Source organism: Chanos chanos, chromosome 8, assembly GCF_902362185.1.
Source record: "Chanos chanos chromosome 8, fChaCha1.1, whole genome shotgun sequence".
NCBI classification, from domain to species: domain Eukaryota; kingdom Metazoa; phylum Chordata; class Actinopteri; order Gonorynchiformes; family Chanidae; genus Chanos; species Chanos chanos.
The window spans coordinates 18,535,022-18,538,221 of NC_044502.1; the positions used below are offsets into that span (position 1 = coordinate 18,535,022).

At 39.1% G+C, this 3,200-nt stretch overlaps 1 protein-coding gene across 1 annotated transcript in view; it reads left to right on the top strand.

The window, feature by feature from the left end:
* Positions 1-715, top strand: part of cyth4a (cytohesin 4a) — a 9,154-nt gene extending 8,439 nt beyond the window's left edge. The window contains exon 13 of the mRNA XM_030782953.1: positions 628-715. Coding sequence (XP_030638813.1) covers positions 628-715 — 88 coding nt within the window. The remainder of the gene's footprint in view (positions 1-627) is intronic.
* The last annotated feature ends 2,485 nt before the right edge of the window (positions 716-3,200 follow it).

Below are 3,200 nucleotides of genomic sequence, written 5' to 3' on the forward strand. Positions count from 1 at the left end.
CTCAACACCACCCCCAATACCAACTACATCCTCAATACCAACTACATCCTCAACACCATCCCAACACCAACCACATCCTCAATACTACCCCCAACACCAGTTACATCCTTAACACCACCCCAACACCAACTACATCCTTAACACAATCCTAGCACCAATCCCGTGACCAGCCATGTCAGCACCACCCCGAACACTAATGCCACCACCAACACCAACTCCAGTAGCAGCTAATTCCTCAACACCACCCCAACACCAACACTATCACCAGTCCCAACGCTGTCATGAAAAGGCGCATATTTCTTCCACATAAAGGAATGTAAGAGTAATTACTAAATAATATGGATACAGCATTGGCACTCACTTTTAATGTTAGATAAAAAAATAATAAAATAAAAAAAGATTGTATCATCCATCCTGCTATTTGTCATAAAATCCTCCAGTCACTGCCCTGACCTCATCTCTGTGTAGCTCAACTTTGTGCTATAACTGACAGGCGCTGTTCTGCGGGCCCCTTCTTTTACAGTACACATCAGAGCTGTGGAGCTGCAAACTAACGTCTCTGCTTGCAATGCTCAAACCCTAAACCACATCACAGCATGTCAAAACCCTGTTTTTTCCCTTCTGCAGAGCAAGCATCACCAAAGACTCTTTCTTTGATCTGGTTTCAGTGCGCAGAAAAAGACTCATGAACAACGCAGACCCTTCATGTGAGTGAATCACAAAAAACCTAAAACAGAAAATATTACATTTCTCTACCAGTCTGGTTAAGGCTTGGATATTTTTTCTGTCTCTGTGTAAGCATGCTAGGATATCCTTAACTGAACACACACATTAGGAGCAGTGTTGTTAACGGAGTGTTTTAACATGGGGGAGTGGGGGTTTCACAGGATACTTTTCACCAAAGTCGTCAACCCTCCTCAGACTCAACGGGCGTGTACACATGTTATTTATTATCACGTGTAAACTAGACTATCCACACTCACAGTTTCTGCTTCTTATTTTTATCACGCGTGGACTGTAATATCTACAGTTTCTGCTGTCCAGTGGTGCTATAAGAAGTAACTGTAATAGTGTCATTTGGGTTTTCTGAGAAATCAATAATGATGTCGGCTTAATGCGAAACTGTAACTTCCCTTGTGATTGTGAATTTAGCAAAGAAGCTAACTTCATAATTCTGAATTTAAACAGCAAAGTGCAATATAGAAGCAAGTTAATAAATGATATATATTTATAATGTTTTCTACTGTTAAAAAGATATTCAGTCAGACAGTGTCATGTTACTTTGTATAAAGAAAGGGATTCTGTTTGAGGAGGAAAAAACCATGAAAAATGAGATACAGTTAGTTGTAGCTCAAAACCAGTATTTTTTTTATGTACATATGTGCCTCAAATATTTTAATTTTGTCTTAAGTTTATCCTGGTTCAAACAAAATTATGCTCAGAATTATGCTGTTGCTGTCACTGTTTGTCTTTTACTGTCTCTGTTGTGTTTGTGTAATAGAATGGTATATTCTGTGATGACAGACATTGACTGTATTCCAAAGGCATGATGACATTTCATGTTTGTAAATACTGTTTGCCATGGGTCATGTGACTCTTACATGTCTTTGAAACAAAGTACAGAGTTGCCATGAAACCCAAAGAGGAAATATGTCTTCCCATGAATGCACTGGGTTGTGTTATTTTATTTTATTATTTTTTTCAATGTTGTGTCCTAAAATGTTTTTGTGATCTCAGCGATATGATTAATTATTATGCTAAAATCAGTTCTTTGATTGTAAAACAGGTGAGTTCATTTTGTGCACTGTGAAAGCGTTTTATTTAATAAACTCTTTTGGTGAATTAACTGTGTGTGGATTACATTATCAGTTCTGTAACACTGTACCGGCAGGACTAGTTAAGTGAAGGGACAGACAGCTCAGGTAGCTTCGGTTTACTGTCCGCCCACACACATGACTCAACATCATCACGATCTCACTATGAATAAGGCCGTCACAGAGATTAAAGGCTTGAAAACATGCGGTGAACATTTTCGGAGAAAAAAAATTACCATGTGTTCATTCCCTAAGATAATCCTGTACTGAAATATACAAACGTCCCCAAAGCTAAAGGTTATAATGAACCTACGGAATAAACATGTCGTCGTTTGTGATTACAATCAGTGTGTTCCGAACATCAACATGTTCTCACCAGCAAGGGGCGCTATTTACTCATCCGTCGGCTTCAAATCCCTCAAACGCTCACGTGTTTTTAATTGCTGCATCGCAAGCAGGTGTGTCTTTCAAATTCGGATTGGTGAGTCATTCACACTGATGACTTTCTTTTTGATTTTAGCAGGGGTGGAAAAAGTAAAAGCAGAAGTACTCTTGCTTAAATCAAATCAAATAAATAAATAAATACTCTAAGTAGAGTTAAAGTATCCCTCCTGAAAAATACTTAACCCTTTTTGTAAATGAGTGACTATTTTACTCTTGTCAGATTAACTCCACTTAGAGTACTTTTTTTTAGCAAGAGTACTTCTACTTTCAATCTTTCCACCCCTGGATTTTAGTGTACCTTACTATGCAAAATATGCACACCTACGTGGGTTTTGAAACAATTTCTTAGTGAAACCTTAAAAATCGAGGGGGTTTGATTCTGGCTGGTGAAAATGATAAAAATTTATTCAGCCTTGTGACTCTTGACTTTTTTTTCTTCCAAGATAAAGAAAGAGCGAAATCGTTTCCTGTACGCTTGTGGTCTGAAGTAACAAGCTCCCCTCTTCCTGCGTGTCATTTCCTCTCCAGTTTCCACCGCCTTTTCTCAATCTGTCGTTTTAACCGCCCGTTACTGTCGTCTGTCGTTTTAACCACCCGTTATCTCTGATGGCTGAGCGGAGGGTGTGAGCAAAGTCGTGGTTACTCCTCCCTCTGCACATCTGCCCCCTCTTTTTCTTAGCAGGGTGACCAATTCCGACTGAATTAAAAGAATTCATGCTTTACTGAATCTCTGAACTGTTTGGAAAAAGGAGCAAAAGGAAGAAAGAAAGAAGAAAGAAAGACTAGAAACAAAGCTGTCCTGAGCTTACGACTCTCTCACTCTGAATGGGCCTTTTTAAAACTCCAGATGGACTTTGTACGGAGGCACTTCTGTGTCCTGTCTCAGATCAGACCTACCATGCGCTGATCAAATCAACAGTTTCTAATTCTGGCATTTGTCTT